Below are 18,604 nucleotides of genomic sequence, written 5' to 3'. Positions count from 1 at the left end.
TAGAACCATTCGAATTATTCTAGCTATTTTGAAATCTAGAATAGATTACTGTACTTTTTTTTTTTTTTTGAGACGGAGCCTATATCTGTCACCCAGATTGGAGTGCAGTGGTGTGATCTCGACTCACTGCAATCTCCGCCTCCTGGGTTCACTCCATTCTCCCGCCGAGTAGCTGGGACTACAGGCGCCTGCCACAACGCCCGGCTATTTTTTTGTGTTTTTGGTGGAGACGGGGTTTCACCGGGTTAGCCAGGATGGTCTCGATCTCCTGATCCGCCCGCCTCGGCCTCCCAAAGTGCTGGGATTACAGGCGTGAGCCACTGCGCCCGGCCAGAATAGATTACTGTAAACAAGAGTCACCCTATTGATCTGTTTTAACACTAGGTCTTATTTCTTCTATCAAACCATATATTCATACCCATTAAGCAACTTCTCTTCATCTCCCCCGAGCCCAGCTTTCCCTGACCTTCGTACCACCAGTCTAGTCTGTCTTCTCATGACCGCCCACAAGTGAGACCATGTGACACTTGTCTTTCGGTGCTTGGCTTCTTTCATTTGATATCATGACTTCCAGTTCCATCCATGTTGCTGCAAATCACAGGATTTCATGCTTTCTTTTTTTTTTTTTAGACGGAGTTTTGCTCTTGTTGCCCAGGTTGGAGTGCAATGGTGTGACCTTGGCTCACTGCAACCTCTACTTCCCAGGTTCAAGGGATTCTCCTGCCTCAGTTTCCCAAGTAGCTGGGATTACAGGCACACACCACTACGCCTAATTTTTTTTTTTCGGGGGGGGGGGTTTGGTTTGTTTTTGCTTTTTCAGTAGAGACGGGGTTTCACCATGTTGCCCAGGCTGGTCTTGAACTCCTGAGCTCAGGTAATCCACCTGCCTCGGCCTCCCAAAGTGCTAGGATTACAGGCATGAGCCACCACACCCAATGATTTCATTTCTTTTGGATATATATCCAATAGTGGAATTGCTGGATCATACAGCAACTCTTTTTTTAGTCTTTTGAGGATCCTCCATACTATTCTCCACAGTGGCTATACTAATTTACATTCCCACCTTCAGTGGATGAATGTCTTTTTGATAAAAGCCATTCTGACTGCGGTGACAGGATATCCCATTGTAGTTTTGCTTTGCATTTCTCTAATGATTAGTGATGTTGAGCATCTCTTCACATACCTCTTGGCCATTTATGTCTTTTGAAAAATGCCTATTCAAATATTTTGCTTGTGTTTAAATAAGATTTGCTTTTTGGTTACTGACTTCTTTATATATTGTAGTTATTAATCCCTTATGAGATGGGTAGTTTGCAAATATTTTCTCCCATTCTGTGGCTTGTCTCTTCACTTTGTTTCCTTTATTGGCAGAGGCTTCCTGGCCTGATGTAATCCCATTTGTCTATTTTTGCCTATGCTTTTGAGGTCTTACACACACACAAATCTCTGCTCCGACCAATGTCTATTTCCCCAATGTTTTCCTCTAGTGGTTTCATAGTTTCAGGTCTTAGATTTAAATCTTTAATCTATTTTGACTGTTGTGTATATGGAGAGAGATGGGGCCTAATTTCATTCTTCTGCAAATGGTTATCCAGTCATCCTACCACCATTTATTAAAGAGACTCTCCTTTTCTCATTGAATGTTCTTGGTGACTTTGCTGCAGATGAGTTGACTGCAAATGCATGGATTTGTTTCTGGGTACTCTGTTCTGTTCCATTAGTCTATGCGTCAGTTTTTATGCCAGTGCCATGCTGACTGGGTTACTATAGCTTTGTAGTACATTTTGATGTTATATAGTTCTGCCTACAGCTTTGTTATTTTTGCTAAGTATAGCCTTGGTTATTCAGGGTCTTTCCTGGTTCCATACAAATTTTAAGATTTCTTTTACTGTTTCTGTGAAAAATGTCATTGGTATTTTGATAGGAATTGTATTTAATCTGTAAATTGCTTTGGGTAGTATTGTCATTTCAACAATATTAACTCTCCTAAATCCATGACCATGGAATATCTTTCCATTTGTGTGTGTCCTCTTAAATTTCTTTCATCAGTGTTTTACAGATCTTTCACTTCTTTGGTTAAATTCCTAGATATATGTGTGTGTGTGTGTGTGTGTGTGTGTGTGTGTGTATGTGTGTGTGTTGTAGCCACTGTAAATGGGGTTGCTTTTTCAGACTGTTCACTGTTGGTATATATTCATGCTAATGATGTTTGTGTATTTTGTGTTCTGTGACTTTACTAAATTTATCAGTCTAAACACTTTTTTGGTGGTGTCTTTAAGTTTTTCAAAGTATAAGATTGTGTCATCTGTGAACAAGACAAACTTAACTTCATGCTTTCCAATTTGGATGCCCTTTATTTCTCTTGCCTAACTGTTCTGGCTGCAATTTCCAATACTATGTTAAATAAAACTGGTTAAAGTGGGCATCCTTGTCTTGCTCCAGATCTCAGAGGAAAGGCCTTCAACTCTTCTCCATACAGTATGATGTTAGTTGTGGGTTTGTCATGTATGCCCTTTATTATTTTGAGGTGTGTTCCTTCTACACACAATTTGATGAGGGTTTGTATCATAAAGAGGTGTTGAATTTTACTGAATGCTTGTGCAGCATCTATTGAAATAACCATATGGTTTTTGTTGTTTTTTTTTTGAGACAGAGTCTCACTCCATCACCCAGGCTGGAGTGCAGTGGCATAATCTCAGCTCACTGCAACCTCCACCTCCCAGGTTCAAGCGATTCTCATGCCTCAATCTCCAGAGTAGCTGGGATTACAGGTGTGCACCACCATGCCAGGTTAATTTTTTGAATTTTTGGTAAAGACGGAGTTTCACCATGTTGGCCAGGCTGGTCTCGAACTCCTGGCCTCAAGTGATCCGCCCGCCTCGGCCTCCCAAAGTGTTGGGTTTACAGGCATGAGCCACTACACCTGGCCAACCATATGGCTTTTGTTCTTGGTTATGTTAATGTGATGTATCACATTTGTTTAGTGTGTATACTGAACCCTCCTTGCATCCTCAGGAGTAATCTACTTGATTGTGGTGAGAGACATGGTCATGCTCTGCTACCTACGCTGGAGTGCAGTGGCACAAATACGGCTCACTGTAGCCTCAACCTCTCAGGCTTGATGAAGCAACTCTCCTGCCTCAGCCTACTGTGTATCTGGGACCACATGCACATGCCAGCATGCCCAGCTAATTTCTACTTTGAGATAGGGTCTCACTCTCTCACCAAGGCTGGAGTGCAGTGGCACAATCACAGCTCACTGCAGCCTTGACTTCCTGGGCTTAAGTGATCCTCTCAACTCAGGCTCCCAAGTAGCTGGGACCACAGGCACATGCCACCACATCTTGTACTTTTTAGTAGAGATGGGGTCTCACTATGTTGCCCGGGCTGGTCTCGATCTCCTGGGCTCAAGCAATCCTTCCACCTTGGCCTCCCAAAATGCTGGGATTACAGGTGTGAGCCACTGCACTCGGCCAGTTTTATTTTTTGTAGAGCCAGGGTCTCACTTTGCTGCCCAGGCTGGTCTCAAACTCCTGGTCTCAAGTGATCCTCCCACCTCAACCTCCCAAAATACTGGGATTACAGGCATGAGCCACTGTACCCAGCCAAAGTGGGTTTCTTATAGGCAGCATATAGTTGTGGCTTCTTTAACCATTCAGCCACTCAGGCTTTAAATTGGAGAACTGAATCCATATACATTCAGTGTTATCTATAAGAAAGGACTTAAACTACTGCCATTGTATTGCTTGTTTTCTGGTTGCTTTGTAACTCCTCTCTTCCTTTCTGTCTTTGGGGCTTAATGATTTTTTCTGGTAGTATGTCTTAATTCACTGCTTTTGATTTTTAATGAATCTATTATGGGTTTTTGTTTTGTTTTTATCACAAGGCTTACAAAAAACATCTCGTAGATAACAAGTTACTTTAAAGAGAATACATCTTAAAAAATAGAAACAAAGAAAAAAGTGGGGAAAAAACCTCTACAACTTAGCTCCACTTTCCCCACATTCTGAATTTTAGTAGTCTCAACTTACACATATCTACATTACCTATCTCTGAATAGGCTGCCATAGCTATTACTGTTCTTGGTAGATTTGTCTTTTGGGCTTTATACTAGAGTTACCAATTGTAGTATTAAGAGTCTAACTCTGTCCATGTCTGAGTCTGTCCATGTACTTAATTTTACCAGTGTGTTTTATACTTCTTTTTTTTGGTGTCTTAGCATTTTCAAAATTTCAAATCGAAGAACTCCCTTTAGCACTTCTTGTGGGATGGGTCTAGTAGTTGTCAATTCTCTCAACTTTTGTCTGGAAGAATATCTCTCTCCTTCATATCTGAAGGATAACTTTGTTGGATATATGATTCTTAGATGTTCAATTTTTTTTTTTTTCTTTCAGCACAGCACACTGAAGATGTCATTCCAGTCCTTCCTTGCCTTTATGGTTTGTACTGAGAAGTCTGTTGACAGACTAACTGAAGCTCCATTAGGGTTATTTGCTACTTTTCTCTTGCTACTTTTAGGATCCTCTCTTTGTCCTTGACCATTGAGAGTTGGTTATTATATGCCTTGGGGTAGTTTTATTTGGGTCAAATTCCTTTGGTGTCCTCTGGCCTTCCTGCATGTGGATATTTATATCCTTCCCAAGTTTTGGAGAGTTTTCTGCTATTTCTTGGAATAAGCTTTCTACCTTTGCTCTTGCTCAACTCCCTCTTGAAGACCAACAATTCTTAGCTTTGGTCTTTTGAAATACTTTCCTACATCCTGTAGGTCATCTTCATTGCTTTCATTCTTTTTTCTCCTCTTTGTTTTTCCAAACAGCCTGTCTTCAAGGTCACTGCTTCTTTCCTCTGCTTGATCCATTTTGCTACTGAAAGCCTCTAATGAATTTTCCAGTTGAGAAAATACATTTATCAGTTCTGAGACTTCTGTTTAATTTAATTATTTCAATATCCTTGTTAAATTTCTCTGGTAAGCTGGGCTTGGTGGCTCACACCTGTAATCCCAACACTTTGGGAGGCCAAAGCAGGCAGATTGAGGTCAGAAGTTCAAGACCAGCCTGGCCAACATGGTGAAACCCCATCTCTGCTAAAAATACAAAAATCAGCCAGGTGTGGTGGGCGTCTGTAATTGCAGCTACTTGGGAGACTGAGGCAGGAAAATCGCTTGAACCTGGGAGGCAGAGGTTGCAGTGAGCCGAGATTGCGCCACTGCACTCCAGCCTGGGTGATGAAGTGAAACTCCGTCTGGGTCTCAAAAAGGAAAAAAATATGTGACAAATTTCTTTTTTTTTTTTTTTTTGAGACGGAGTCCCGTTCTGTCACCAGGCTGGAGTGCTGTGGCATGATCTCAGCTCACTGCAATCTCCGCCTCTGGGTTTGAGCGATTCCCCTGCCTCAGCCTCCCTAGTAGCTGGGATTACAGGTGCACACCACGCTTGGCTAATTTTTTGTATTTCAGTAGCGACAGGGTTCCACCATGTTGGCCAGGATGGTCTGGATCTTCTGACCTCGTGATCCACCCACCTCAGCCTCCCAAAGTGCTGGGATTACAGGCGTGAGCCACCGCTCCCAGCCTAAACTTTTTAATTGAAAAAAAATAATTGTACATATGTGTTGGGTACAAAGTGGTATTCTGATACATCTATACATTGTGAAATGATCAAATCAGTACAATTAGCATATCCATCACCTCAAATATGGTAAGTTACACATTAATTTTTGAATGTTGAAACAGTCTTGAGTACCTACACAAATGCCACTTGGCTGCAGTGTGTAACTTTTATACATTGTTGGATTGGATTTGCTAAGATATTGTCAAGGAATCTTGCATATATGTGCATGACAGATATGAGTCTGTAGTTTTCTTTAAATGTCTTTGTATGGTTTTAAGACTAGGATTATGCAGACCTCACAGAATGAGTTAGGAAGTATTCCCTCTGTTTCTATCTTCTGAAAGATTATAGAGAATAGAGACTCGGAGAGACTGGTGTAACTCATGGTATAGTGTCTTCCTTAAATGGCAGATAGAACTCACCAGTGAACACAACTGGGCACAGTGCTTTTTTTGAAAGGTTATTAATCATGAAGTTGTTCCATAATTTTCTTATATTATCCTTTTACTATATATGGGATCTAGAGTGCAGTCTCCTCTTTCATTTCTGATATCAGTAATTTCTCTTGTGTTAGTAATCTTTTTTTACTTAGATTGGCTTACTGTACTTTTTTGTAACAACTTCATTGAGATATAATTCACATATTACTTTTCGCCCACCAGTAACCAATCAGTAATTTTGGTAGCATACTCCCATTGGGTATCCTCTAATTTAATTCTGACACTATTTACCTGGAAATAGCATCAGATCACACAAGCTGAAAATTCAGTCTAACAAGACTGAAGCCCACTTCTGATACCAATTGTAAGCTTCAAAATTATTTTACCTGTGTTTCTGACTGACCGGCTATAAATTGACGTTCCTACAACTATCTCCTTAGGTTTGATTAATTTGTCACTGGGCTCACAGAACTCAGGGAAACATTTATTTGCATTTACCAGATTATTATAAGACTATTACAAAGGGTACAGAGAAAAAGGTGCACAGGACAAGGCATGTGGGAAGGGGCATGGAGCTTCTATGCCCTCTCTGGGGCACCACCCTCCAGGAACCTTCACATCTTCAGTTACCTGGAAGCTCTCCAAACCCTGTCCTTTTCAGTTATTACAGAGGCTTTATTACATGGACATGATTAAATGCCACCAATGATCAACTTAACCTTTAGCTCCTCTCCTCTACCTGGAGGTTGGGAGGCAGGGTTGGAAGTTCCAACCTCCAATCCTGTGTTGGTCTTTCTGGTGACCATCCCCTATCCTGAAATTACCTAGGGGCTGCCAGCCATCAGTCAGCTCATTAACAAAGACACTTATCACTTTATATACTTATATATTTTTTATATACATATATATTATATACATATGTAGTATATATTTTTTATATACATATATATATATTTTTTTTCTTTTTAAATGGAGTTTCACTCTTATTGCCCAGGCTGGAGTGCAATAGCATGATCTCGGCTCACCATAACCTCCACCTCCCAGGTTCAAGCAATTCTCCTGCCTCAGCCTCCCGAATAGCTGGAATTACAGGAATGCGCCACCACGCCCAGCTAATTTTGTATTTTTAGTAGAGATGGGGTTTCTCCATGTTGGTCAGGCTGGTCTCAAACTCCTAACCTCAGGTGATCCGCCCACCTCAGCCTCCCAAAGTGCTAGGATAACAGGTGTAAGCCACCGCACCCGCCCCAAATATATATTTTACAGTATCACACATACAAAACAATTCATTTAAAGTATATAATTCAATGACTTTTTAGTATATTCAATCAGACTTGTACAACCATCACCACCATCAATTTTAGAACTTTTTCATCACTCCAGAAAAAACCTTGTGCTCTTTCATCTCCAACTCCTCACCCCACCAATCCTAGACAACAAATATTCTACTTTCTATCTCTACAGACTGCCAATCTAGACATTTCATATAAACAGAATCATGAAATATGTGATGTTTTCTGACTGGCTTTGTTTACTTGGCATAATGTTTTTTCAAGGTTCACTCATGTTGTAGAACTGGTACTTCATTCCTTTTTATGGATAAGAAAAAACACATTTTGTTTATTCATCAGTTGATGGACATTTAGGATATTCCTTTTTCACTATTATGAATAATGCTGCTACAAAAATCCATGTACAAGTTTATGTATGGAAACGTTTTCATTTTTTGAGTGTATACACCTAGGAGTGGAATTGTTGAGTCAAATGGTAACTCTATGTTTACCTGTTTGAGGAAGTGATAGGCTGTTTTCCAAAGCTAACATATCATTTTACGCTCCTGCCGGTGGTGTATGAGAGTTCCAATTTCTCCACATCCTTGCCAACATTTGTTAATGTCAGACGTATTAATTATAGCCATCCTAGTGGGTACTAAGCGGCATGTTATAATTTTGATTTGTGTTTTCCTGAGGGCTGATGTCACTGATCACCTTACGACATACTTATCGGCCATTTGTGTCTCTCCTCTGAAGAAATGCCTATTCAGATTCACTGTCCATTTTTAGTTGGACTGTCTTTTTGCTATTGAGTTGTAATGTCTTTATGTAATCTAGACCCTTATCCAATATAATAATTGCAAGATTCTGCCCCATTCTGTGAGTTGTCTTTTCACTCTATGGTATCCTTGAAAACATGAATATTTTTAATTTTGATGAAGTTCAATTTATCTCATTTTTCTTTGGTTGCTTCCACTTTTAGTGTCATACCTAAGAAAACACTGCCTAATCCAAGGTCACAAAACCTTAACCCTATGTTTTCCTCTAAGAGTTATAGTTTACCTTTTACATCTAGGTCCTTATACATTTTGAGTTAACTCTGGCAGATGGCAGGGGGTCCAACTTCATTCTTTCACATGTAGATATCCAAATGTCTCAGCACAATTTGTTGAAGAGATTATTCTTTCCCCCAGTGAACGGTTTTGGCACCTTGTGGAAAAGCAACTGAGAATGTAATTCTATTCCACTGATCTATGTCTGTCCTTAGGATAGTGCCACCTTGTCTGGATTACTGTTGCCTTGCAATAAGTTTTGGAATCAAGATGTGTGAGTCTTCAAACATTTTTCTTTTTGAAGGTTGTTGTGACAATTCTAGATCTCTAGAATTTCCATATAAATTTTAGGATCAGTTGTCAATTCCTACAAGGAAGCCAACTGGGATATTAAAAGGCACTGCATTTAATCTGTACATCAATCTGAGGAGTGGTGCCACCATAACAATATTAAGACTTCTAATCCATGGACATGAGATGTCTAAGGATCAGTTGTCAATTCCTACAAGGAAGCCAACTGGGATATTAAAAGGCACTGCATTTAATCTGTACATCAATCTGAGGAGTGGTGCCACCATAACAATATTAAGACTTCTAATCCATGGACATGAGATGTCTATTTATTTAAATCTCCTTTTTGTGTGTGTGAGACAGGGTCTCACTCTGTCTCCCAGGCTGAAGTGCAGTGGCGCGATCTTAGCTCACTGCAACCTCCACCTCCCAGGTTCAAGCGATTCTCCCGCCTCAACCTCCCAAGTAGCTGGGAGTACAGGCGTGCACCACCACACCTGGCTAATTTTTGCATTTTTAGTAGAGACAGGGTTTCACCATGTTGGCCAGGTTGGTCTTGAACTCCTAGCCTCAGGTGATCCGCCCGCCTCAGCCTCCCAAAGTGCTGAGACTGTAGCAGTGAGCCACTGCGCCCAGCCCAGATCTCCTTTAATTTCTTTTAATAGTGAAGTTTTCAGAGTACAAGTTTTGAGTTTATTTTGTTAAATGTATTCCTAAATACATTATTCATTTTGATGCTATTGTAAATGGAACTGTTTCTTTAACGCCATTTTCATACATATAACTGATTTTTGTATGATGCTCTTATATTCTGAATCTTGCTGAACTCACTTATTAGTTTTAACTAGTTTTGTAGTGGATTCCCTTGGAGTCTGTATATGAAAGAGGATGCCATCAGAGAAAAGTAGTTTTATTTCTTCCTTTTCAATGTGGATTCCCTTCCTTTTTCTTTCTTTGGGTAAGTGCCCTAGATAGATCCTCACTTCCAATGTTGAACAGAAGTGGTCAGAGTGTACATAATTGTCCTGTTTCTGGCTTTAGGGGAAAAGCATTTGGTCTTTAAACATTAAGTGTGATGTTAGCTGTAAGTTTTTCGTAGAAGCCCATTTTCAGGATTTCCTGTTTTAGTGTTTTTATCATGAAACAGTGTTGGGTTTTGTCAAATACTTTTTCTGTCTAGTAAGATGATCATGTGTCTTTGTTTCTTATCCTACTGATTTTCAGGTGTTGCACCAACCTTCAATTCCTGGGATGAATCCCACTTTTCATGCTGTGTGATTCTTTTTACCTGTAGCTTAATTTGATTTGCTGGTTCTTTGGTGAGAATTTGTGCTTCTATATTCCCACGGAATACTGGGCTAAGTTTCTTGTGATGTCTTCGTTGGTTTTGAGGTCAAGATAACACTAGCCTCAAAGAATAAGTGGGGATGTGTCTCCTCCAAAAATTAAGCCAGGCATGGTGGCAGGTGCCCATAATTCCAGCTATTCAGAAAGTTAGGGCAGGAGAATCAATTGAACCTGGGAAGCAGAGGTTGCAGTCAGCCATCACAGCACCACAGCACTCCAGCCTGGGCGACAGAGCAAGACTCAATCTCAAAAGATAAAAATTTAAAAATATATATTTTTATCAATTTCTGTATTTTGTATTGTTTCTTACACTGTTTTTTTTTTTTTTTTTTTTCCTTTGAGACAGAGTCTTGCTCTGTCACCGAGGCTGGAGTGCAGTGGTGTGATCTCAGCTCACTGCAACATCTGTCTCTTGGATTCAGGCAATTCTCCTATGTCAGCCTCCCAAGTAGCTGGGATTACAGGTGCCTGCCACCACATCCAGCTAATTTTTGCATTTTAGTAGATGGGGTTTCACCACAATGGCCAAGCTGGTCTCAAACTCCTGACCTCGGGCAATCCACCCGCCTTGGCCTCCCAAAGTGCTGGGATTATAGGTATGAGCCACAGCACCCGCCCTATCCTATTTCTTACATCCTATATATTTCCTCTATGTTTTCTTTTTGCGAATGTCTATCTCTACTAGCAGTTCTTTTTTTGTTGTTTTTTTTTTTTTTTTTTTTGAGACGGAGTCTCGCTCCGTCACCCAGGGTGGAATGTAGTGGCGCGATCTCGGCTCACTGCAACTTCCGCCTCCTGGGTTCAAGCAATCCTCCTGCCTCAGCCTCCCAAGTAGCTGGGACTATAGGCACACACTGCCACGCCCAGCTAACTGTTTGTATTTTAGTAGACACACGGCTTCACCGTGTTGCCCAGGCTGTTCTCAAACTCATGAACTCAAGCAATCCGCCCACCTCCGCCTCCCAAAGTGCTAGGATTACAGGTGTGAGCCACCACAGCTGGCCTACTAAGCAGTACTTTTAGTGATTACATAGATGGCTGAGTGCTTAGTTTTTTTTTTTTTTTTTTTTTTTTTTTTGAGACAGAGTCTCGCTGTGTCGCCCGGGCTGGAGTGCAGTGGCCGGATCTCAGCTCACTGCAAACTCCGCCTCCGGGGTTTACGCCATTCTCCTGCCTCAGCCTCCCGAGTAGCTGGGACTACAGGCGCCCGCCATCTCGCCCGGCTAGGTTTTTTTTTGTATTTTTTAGTAGAGACGGGGTTTCACCGTGTTAGCCAGGATGGTCTCGATCTCCTGACCTCGTGATCCATCCGTCTCGGCCTCCCAAAGTGCTGGGATTACAGGCTTGAGCCACCGCGCCCGGCCTGTAATTGTTTCTTTTCTCTGGTAGCTTTTCACATTTTCTTTTGATTCTTGATGTTCTATCATATAAAAGATGTGCCATGGTATGAATTTACTATTTTTTGTTTTGTTTTGTTTTTTGAGATGAAGTCTCACACTGTTGCCCAGGCTGGAGTGCAATGGTACAATTTACGCTCACTGCAACCTCCGCCTCCTGGGTTCAAGCAATTCTCCTGCCTCAGCCTCCCAAGTAGCAGGGATTAGAGATGTGCACCACCATGTTCGGCTGGTTTTTTTGTATTTTTAGTAGAGATGGGGTTTCATCATGTTGGCCAGGCTGGTCTCGAACTCCTGACCTCAAGTAATCCACCCGCCTCAGCCTCCCAAAGTGCTGGGATTACAGGCATGAGCCACCACACCCGGCTTGAATTTACTATTATCCTGTTTAGTAGTCAGTATTGATGTTAAGGACTCACATTTTTTATTAGTAAAAATTTAAGTTATCTGTTCCAATATTCTTTACTATCCCTTCCATTCTCTTCCCCTGGAACTCTTTTCAGATGTGTGTTGAAGGCTCTCAATTCATCCTCTATGTCTTTATGTTCTTTCATATTTCCTTCCTTGTCTCACTAGGAGGGAGAACTCCTCAGTACTGCTTTCTAATTTACTAAAATCTCTGTATCGTCTCTACTGATTAAATCTATTAGCAAACACTATTTTAATTTCTAATCGTTTGTTTACAGTATTACTAATGGGTCTTAATTGTTAATTTTATATACTGTTTTCATTTCCATATCTAAGTGCAAGTTTATGACACTGGAACCACAGATAGCTTCCTATATCTAGCTTTTCACTATTGAAATTCTGATTAGTTAGCATAACAGCTTTATATATAAATTACAACCATGTATAAAGACTTTCTGAACACCAGTAGAAAACTTCAATGTCTTCTGGTGATTAGCTATAAGCTCTATTCCTACTATTTTTCGTCAGATTGAGAACTATATGGCCTTTTGTTCTGTTTCATGTAACCGTCTCTTACTCATTGGCAACACTACAAATTTCCAGAGCACAAAACAAACACTGCTGTAGTGCCAAGCTCTGTAGTTAAAGAAAAGCTAAATCAGAAAATACTTCAACAGAAAAGCAATAAAACTTTCAGAAATATTTATAACATTCCCAGCTAAAGTCGGCTTGGAAAAGAATGGGTACTAAGACCAGCCCGGGAAACATGGTGAAACCCCATCTCTACTAAAAAATACAAAAATTAGCCGGGTGTGGCGGCATGTGCCTGTAGTCCCTGCTACTCAGGAGGCTAAGGGAGGAGAATCACTTGAACTTGGGAGACAGAGGCTGCAGTGAGCCGAGATCGTGCCACTGCACTCCAGGCTGGGTGACAGAGCAAGACTCCATCTCAAAAAAAAAAAAAAGAATAGGTACTAAGAAAAGAACAGACAGTAAGAGAAGTAAAAAGGTACATTTCTCATTACCATCTGCACTTATATTTCAGCTATTCTCCAAACAAGTGCAAACACAGCTATCACAACACTAAAGCAAAAGCTGGACCTATTGGGAAAAAACCAATGTTTGGACTTTCAGAGTTACCTTGACCTGGTTTTCCTGAAAGATAAAACAAAGACTGCTGTCCACATCAAAATCCTGGTTTATACTGTAAACACCTGTGGCAATCATTAAAGACTAGATTTAGACTTCACAGTAGATACAATAAAAGCAGCTGTCTCAGGGGAAATCTTCACATTTGATTTTTATTATGATATAGGCTAACAGCCAAGACAAAAACTAAGTAATCAGCATATGACCTTTTATATACTATGCATTTTCTTTACGAATGTCTCTCAAAAACTCTCAAAAAGGATCACAGTATTTTTTTGAAATTTTGTAAAAAGCTACCCCAACTGTTTGCTATGGCCAGCTAAGTTTATTGACCACTTTGGACAGTAAAGATACAACAGTACACAAAAAGACTATTTACTGCGTTTAGATGTCATCAATGAAATTTTAACAAACTAAGCATGGTTTTTGAACCAACCCCTGTTACAAGCTCTTTAATTCACAGATCTAAAACTGCAGTTGATAATGCATTTCAGAAATGGGAGGTTCTTGGTCATTTTCATTTCTTCAGAATTTTTGGGAAAATTCAATTTTATAATTTCAAAGAAAATAAGAAAACGAAGGAACCCTAACAGCTTTACTGGGGACACACAAAAAGAAAGCAAAACAAACAAGGTTTAGGCAAGATTGACTTCAATTAGCCGTAGACAGGATAAACAAGCTACAGAGGTTTTGGTGTAAGAGGTAAAGGAGAAAATGGATATCATTAGCCAGCATCATACTGCTGGGTTTCAACTGATCATCAGAGAAAATACTACCACAACCTTTTATATATACATCAAATGTTTTACAGGTCATCTTGACAAGAATATACCACTGCAGAAGGACAGTGGTGCTTGATTAATTCAAAAGCATGAACAAATTTTAAAAGGGAGAAGATACATTCATATAAAGATACTGAATAACCAGACAAAACTTATTTCTTCTGAGACAGCACATTGAGGCATGGGCCTGTAATCCCAGCTACTAGGGAGGCTGAGGCACAAGAGTCGCTTGAATCCAGGAGGCGGAGGTTGCAGTGAGCCAAGATCACACCACTGCACTTCAGCCTGGGCAACAGTGAGACTCGGTCTCAAAAAAAAAAAAAAAAAGAAAGAAAAAGAAACAAATGCACATTCAAATTCCAAAACCATTTTTAAGAACAAAATTCTAAAAGAGATGTAAAGAAGAAAACTCAAGGAGGAAAACCACTGTAAAATCTCTGCTAAAAAGCTATTCGTGTGTTTTTTTGTTAAACAGATGACAATGGACATTAAATCACTGATATTTTCATTCCACTGGATATGTCTAAAAGCACGAAGTTGGCCAGGCGCGGTGGCCCACGCCTGTAATCCCAGCACTTTGGGAGGTCGAGGAGAGCGGATCACAAGGTCAGGAGTTCGAGACCGGCCTGACCAACATGGTGAAACCCTGTCTCTACTAAAAATACAAAAATTAGCCGGGCGCGGTGGCTCACGCCTGTAATCCCAGCACTTTGGGAGGCCAAGGCGGGTGTATCACAAGGTCAGGAGATCGAGACCATGGTGAAACCCCGTCTCTACTAAAAATAGAAAAAATTAGCCGGGCGCAGTGGCAGGCGCCTGTAGTCCCAGCTACTCAGGAGGCTGAGGCAGGAGAATGGCGTGAACCCGGGAGGCGGAGCTTGCAGTTAGCCGAGATTGCGCCACTGCACTCCAGCCTGGGCGACAGACCGAGACTCTGTCTCAAAAAAAAAAAAAAAAAAAAAAAAATTAGCGGGGCATGGTGGTGCATGCCTATAATCCCAGCTCCTCGGGAGGCTGGGGCAGGAAAATCGCTTGTATCCGGGAGGCGGAGGTTGCAGTGAGTTGAGATCGCGCCACTGCACTCCAGCCTGGGGCAACAGGGCCAGACTCCATCTCAAAAAAAAAAAAAAAAGCACGAAGTTTTCATTTAAATTGTAAATATCAACAATATAAAACTTATATCCACATCTTTTCAAGCAAAACATTTTAAACATCAACTTTAAAATGTATAAAGGTTGTATGTAAGTATATATTTTACAGAGTTCACAAGTTAAAAAAGCTGCATGATCACTAGTCTAGAACAGGATTTCTCAAACTGTAGTACTTGAACTAGCAGTAACTGGAATCATCTATGAGCTTATTAGAAATGCAAATTTCTGGGCTCCACCCAAACATACTGTGGTTTAACAAGCTCTCCAGGTGATTTTTATCCATGTTAGAATTTGAGAGCCACTATTCTATTATAGAATAGAGCAGTTTTCAAAATTTAGTGTGATCTGGACCCAAATTCCAGTTTCTAACTCAGTAAATCTGGGTGGGACCCAAACATTTGCATTTCTAACAACGTTCCCAGGTGATAATGATAATGATGCTGTTCCACAACCACACTTTGAGAACCACTGGTCTAGAGAGCTGTGGAAGCCATATCCACATTATTCTAGGTCAGTACTCAGAATGTAAGCCCCTTCCCTGATCCTTCAAATTAGGTCCCCCACCATGTTCTCTCACGTATTTTCCTGATAGTTTCCCTTTTTCTTTTTTTTTTTTTGAGATGGAGTTTCACTCTTGTTGCCCACGCTGGAGTGCAACGACGCAATCTCGGCTCACCTCAACTTCTGCCTTCTGGGTTCAAGTGATTCTTCTGCCTCAGCCTTCCGAGTAGCTGGGATTACAGGCACACGCCACCACGCCCGGCTAATTTTGTATTTTTAGTAGAGACGGGGTTTCTCCATGTTGGTCAGGCTAGTCTCGAACTCCCGACCTCAGGTGATCCGCCCGCCTCGGCCTCCCAAAGTGCTGGGATTATAGGCATGAGCCACCGCGCCCGGCCTGCAATTTCTTTTTTAACAACTCATCACACAATTACTTAACATCTGTTTGGCTCATTGTGTTCAACCAAGTTAAAGAACCACATGAATTTTGCTCCTTCTGTATACCCAACATGTAAGTATAATGTCTGCCTCATAGTAGATATTAAATATTTATTGACAACTGAATATTTGTTGGGTAAAACTGATGTTTCACGGAATTAAACATAGCTAAAGATGTTATTAGAATGCCAACAATCCTAGTTTGCCCACAACTGTATCTCAAGTGTAAGAGCAATGACCGTCTCTTATCTCAAGGCTATGCAACCTAAATATCAACAGTAAGATCAAAAAACAAGGCAAAATCTGAAGAAGGCATTTTTCAACTTGTTTTTTCAATCTCATTCTTAATCTGGCCTTTAAACAGTATTCTTTTATTATGCAAGTACCAATAAAATCAAGGTTTATTCAATGATAAAATTAACACTACTACCAAGAAACTCAATACTTTGAGGCCATTTTTGCATTGACGGTGGTGGGAGACTTATGAACTTACCCTCTTTAGCCAAATATAACTCCTTAAATTTTGCTCTCTTTTGATTAAATTCTTGTTCAAGCTGCTGTTGTGCACGTAAAAATTCTGCATTAATTTTTTCCAATTCTGCTACCCGTTGCTGAAGAGAAACTGGGGGAAAAAAATACTAGTTAACAAGTAATAACTTTTATTTATAAATAAATTTATAAAACAATAAATTAATATTCCAGCTGCACACTGCTATACATGAAACAAGTAGTCAAGTCTCTTCCAAAAATCCACCATATGCTAGGATATTCTAATGTTAAAAAAAAGTAAGACAGGCCAGGCATAGTGTCTCACGCATGTAATCCCAGCACTTTGGGAAGCCAACGCAGGTGGATCACCTGAGCTCAGGCGTTCGAGACCAGCCTGGCCAACATGGAGAAATCCCGTCTCTACTAAAAATACAAAAATTAGCCAGGTATGGTGACAGGCGCCTGTAATCCCAGCTACTCAGGAGGCTGGGGCGGGAGAATCGCTTGAACCCAGGAGGCGGAGGTTGCAGTGAGCCGAGATCACGCCACTGCACTCCAGCCTGGGTGACAGAGTGAGACTCTTGTCTAAAAAAAGACCCTTCTATTAGACTTAATACACAACTGTAAATGAGTCATGTAAAGTGAAACCACAAATATACAGAGAATCACATAAGACCAACTTCCCCACAAAAAGAGAGTTTCTAAAGTGCCTTTGTGCAACTGAATAGCAATTCAATTTTAGAACTGTTAAACACTGGATTATTTGAGCTAATTATCCCACATATGAACCCACTGCCAATCTTGCTATTTCCCATTTCTCTCAAATGTCACAAGCAGAATCTAATAGGTTCCCTAATTAGTGCCGCCATACCAGACTGAACTATTCTTCCAACTCCAAAATGATCCATTACCATTATACTGAGATCATAATCAAAAACCCATTCACAGAGAGAGGATACAGAACTGTACAATCTATATGAACTCTCAATTACTGAGAGATAATCTGGTTTTCTTCCATGTTTTCAATATTGATCATGGTGTGCGGGGATTAGCAGACTTTTACTTTATGGACACTATAATTTGGACTCAGTTGGTTAAATGATTGTCTTCCCTGACCAAACCGAAGGGTTCTTTTGATTGAAGCATAAGATAGGAGGTCCAGCTGTCCAAACCCCTGATCTCCTCTTTTGCCCCAACAGCATCCCAGCCTTAAAGCTATGACCATAATCCCTTTAGGGGGTATCAGTTAGTCCTAATCAACCACTAACTACTTAGGCCAGCAGAGATCCAAGTTTCCTGCTACAAGTCACTCCAGATAATGATGATTTGCCTACAATTTTAATCAAGATCTGAGATTATCTTTGAAGGCTATCCCCTCTCCCAATCACTCACTCAATTTGAGAGCTGATTTTTAAAATGTATAGAAAAAAAAAAGATGGGAAAAAATGTACCAATGCTTTATGTATGAGTAACAGAATTATGGCCCATTAATTTCTTCCATATGCTTTTTTATTTTTGAGACAGAGTCTCGCTCTGTTGCCCAGGCTACAGTGCAGTGGTGCGATCTCGGCTCACTGCAAATTCTGCCTCCCATATTCAAGTGATTCTTCTGCCTCAGTCTCCCAAGTAGCTGGGACTACAGGCATGCACCACCATGCTTAGCTAATTTCTGTATTTTTAGTAGAGATGGAGTTTCACATGTTGGTCAGGCTGGTCTCGAACTCCTGACCTCAAATGATCCGCCCACCTCGGCCTCCCAAAGTGCTGGGATTACAGGCATGAGCCACCGCACCCAGCCTTCCATATGCTTCTCAAAGTTCTCTTCTATGCAGATGTGTATTTCTTTGACAATGAACTAAAACCAATACAGATGGTTCAAACTGATGGTTTCACTTACAATTTTTCCATTTTATTATGGTACTCATATAACCACTCTTTTTCACTTTCAACTTTCACTACAGGATTCAATAAATTACATGATATACACAACATTTTATTATAACTTGATAAATGTCAGCTGTCATTATTAAATTGGTGGTATTTATTTAATGAATAACAAAAAAAAAATAGTAATCAAATGACCTTGTATGTAGCCAGAAAAGACCAGAAGTCACTTCCAACCTCATGATTCTGACTCAGTTCCATGCTTAGACTCCCAGCTTATACCCTTCCCTATTACCATATATCTTTTTTGGGTTTTTCTTGAGACGGAGTCTCACTCTTGTCACCCAGGCTGGAGTGCAGTGGCACAATCTTGGCTCACTGCAACCTCCGCC

General features: G+C 40.6%; 1 protein-coding gene and 1 long non-coding RNA gene across 8 annotated transcripts in view; one reads left to right on the top strand and one right to left on the bottom strand.

The window, feature by feature from the left end:
- The window catches only part of RABEP1 (rabaptin, RAB GTPase binding effector protein 1), a 104,643-nt gene that overhangs the window by 58,945 nt on the left and 27,094 nt on the right, over positions 1-18,604 (bottom strand). For 4 of the 7 annotated variants that reach the window (XM_028835942.2, XM_077969939.1, XM_077969940.1 and 1 more), the window contains exon 2: positions 16,333-16,461. The exons of the other annotated variants lie outside the window; for them this stretch is intronic. In XM_028835942.2, the coding sequence (XP_028691775.1) occupies positions 16,333-16,461 (129 nt within the window). The remainder of the gene's footprint in view (positions 1-16,332; positions 16,462-18,604) is intronic. 7 annotated transcript variants of the gene reach the window in all.
- On the top strand, positions 11,050-14,090 carry LOC144335275 (uncharacterized). Its single transcript, XR_013406005.1, has 2 exons — positions 11,050-11,535; positions 12,754-14,090. It is a non-coding gene; the product is annotated as an uncharacterized LOC144335275 (long non-coding RNA).

The sequence above is a fragment of the Macaca mulatta genome, chromosome 16 (genome assembly GCF_049350105.2).
Source record: "Macaca mulatta isolate MMU2019108-1 chromosome 16, T2T-MMU8v2.0, whole genome shotgun sequence".
Lineage (NCBI taxonomy): Eukaryota > Metazoa > Chordata > Mammalia > Primates > Cercopithecidae > Macaca > Macaca mulatta.
This window is presented reverse-complemented; position numbering and strand designations above follow the sequence as displayed.